Source organism: Meleagris gallopavo, chromosome 3 (assembly GCF_000146605.3).
Source record: "Meleagris gallopavo isolate NT-WF06-2002-E0010 breed Aviagen turkey brand Nicholas breeding stock chromosome 3, Turkey_5.1, whole genome shotgun sequence".
Taxonomy (NCBI): domain Eukaryota; kingdom Metazoa; phylum Chordata; class Aves; order Galliformes; family Phasianidae; genus Meleagris; species Meleagris gallopavo.
The window spans coordinates 85,491,136-85,493,397 of NC_015013.2; the positions used below are offsets into that span (position 1 = coordinate 85,491,136).

Consider the following 2,262-nt stretch of genomic DNA (forward strand, 5'->3'; position numbering starts at 1 on the left):
CTCGCCAGGACCCCCCCTCTCCCTTTCCAGTCTAAGTTCTGATGGGGTTGGGGAGGGGGTCCCATTTTCTCCGCATTTTCGGAACAACTTTTCAGAAGAAAATAATATATATATATTTTATACAAGCAGATTGTTTGCTCTCCCCACATCGGGGGGATGGTGGGGGGGAATAAAGGGACTTTGCAATGTCACCCCCCCGCCTCACCCCACCCCGGGCTCACATGAAGAAGTCAGCGGCGGTAGTTTTTGGGGCTGCGGGAGGGGATGGCTCCCGGGGGAAGCCCCGAGCCGCCAACTTCTCGTACTTCTCTTTGTACAGATCCCGCTCCTTGGCCAAACGGGAAACTTCTTGCTTGAGTTGTTCCACTTGGCTCTGGAGCTGACACTTCTCGTTCTCCAGGATGTGCCTCTGCTGGACCCGCTTGTAGCGACAGGACTGCGCGTAGCCGCGGTTCTTCAAGGTCCTCCTCTTCTGCTTGAGGCGAATCACCTCCTCCTTGCTGAATCCCCGCAGCTGCCGGTTGAGCTCCCGCACCGACATACTCACCAACTGGTCGTCGGAAAACCTCTCCTCCAAGCGCAGGTGGTGGTGGTGATGGTGGTGGTGGGCGTTGTGGTGGTGGGCGGCCGGGGGCAGCTCCTCACCCCCAAAGGGCTGAGGCCGGAACGACTCATAGCTCTGATGGTGATGATGATGGTGGTGCGGAGCGCCGATCAAAGCTTCCACAGCATCCTCCGGGGTCAAGTTGAGCGCTTCGGGGTTGAGGTGGTGTTGGTAGCCCGACATCCAATACAGCTCCTCCAGCTGCGGTTTGGAGCCCAGGGGAGCGGCGGTGGGACCAGCAGTCGGTTGCCCACCGGGGCTGGGAGCGCAAAAACTGGGCGAGGAAGGCACGGAGGAGCACGGGGTGCTGAGAGGGGTGGAAGAAAGAGACCCAGCAGGCAAGCGGTGGCACAGCCTCTCGGCCTCCGCCGGCTCTTTCTTCACCTCAAACTTCATCAGGTCAAAATCGTTGACGTATTCGATGGCGAGGGGGCTGGTGGGCAGCTCCGCGGTCATGGCCAACTCCGAGGCCATCTCAGTCCATGGAGGGGAAAAGGTTCCCCGCCGCGTGGAGCGGGGCTGGGAGCAGAGAACCTCCGCTGAGGCTCCGCAATGGGGTGAGGTCGGGCTGTCTGAGGTGGAAGTCTTTTTTTTTCCCCCCCTCTGTCGTTTCAGGCTCCGATGGGGGCTTCACTGCGCTTTTGACAGGACGGTAGTCGGGGACTCGGTTCCGGGATGCAGGCAAAATACAGAGAATTTCCAGTGGGGTTTTGCCAACGGCTTCAGCCCCGGCTCCTGGGAATTTCTGATGGGGTTCTGCTTCAGCTTAACTCCGAGTACCTCCAGCGGGTCTTTGTCACCGACTTCAGTCCAGCTCCGGGGATCGTCTGACGGAGTTTTGTTGCTCTCTTCAACTCAACTCTGGGAAGCCTCCAACGGGGTTTTGCTTCAACCCAACTCCGGGGAAAACCTCCGATGGAACCGTTCCTGGGGACTCCGCTCCAGGATTCAGCCCAATTCCGGGGAAACTCCGATGGAGTTTTGTTTCAGTCCAACTCCGGTTACCTCTGACAGGGTTTTGTCGCCGACTTCAGCCAAATTCCAGCGGAGCTCCGACGGTGTTTCGCTTCTGCTCAACACCAGGAAATCTCCGGTGGGGTTTTGTCGCCGACTTCAGCCCGGCACCGAGGAACGTCCAATAGCGTTCCGCTGCCGACTTCAGCCCCAACTCCGACGAAACGGTTCTTAGAGGCTCTGTTCCAAGATGCAGACCGACTCCAAAGAACCTCCGACGTTGCTTTGACGCGGACTTCAGCCCAACTCCGCCGAACGTCTGCTGGGGTCCCGCTCTGTGACCGCCCACTCCCAACGGAGTTTTCCGTCTCCCCACAGCCACGCGCCGGAGCTCAACCCCAGCTTCCACCCGGGAGCGAAGCGCACCACGGGGCTCTCTCAGTGCGGGATGCCCGGAGCTCTCTGCGGTTCCTCCGCTGCCTCCCAATGGCGAGCAATGGGGCAGCGCCCTGCCCGCCCCTTCCTGCCTTCCCCTTGGCACCTGCCCCAGCCCCACCTCCCCGGGGCTGTGAGCCTTCCTCTGCCGCCCTCCTCCTCCTCTTTTCTCCTCCCCTCCTCCGGAGACCACGGGGGGCGGGGAACACACCGCTACCCTCTCCCCGCCCGCACCCTCCGCAGCACAGCGCTGAATGGAGCCCTCCGCT

At 60.8% G+C, this 2,262-nt stretch overlaps 1 protein-coding gene across 1 annotated transcript; it reads right to left on the minus strand.

Moving 5' to 3' along the window:
* Window positions 1–6: 6 nt before the first annotated feature.
* MAFA (MAF bZIP transcription factor A) lies at window positions 7–2,227 on the minus strand. The gene has a single exon (XM_010709342.3). The coding sequence runs from the start codon at window positions 1,076–1,078 to the stop codon at window positions 218–220; it is 861 nt and encodes a 286-aa protein (XP_010707644.1). The 5' UTR covers window positions 1,079–2,227; the 3' UTR covers window positions 7–217.
* Window positions 2,228–2,262: the final 35 nt, after the last annotated feature.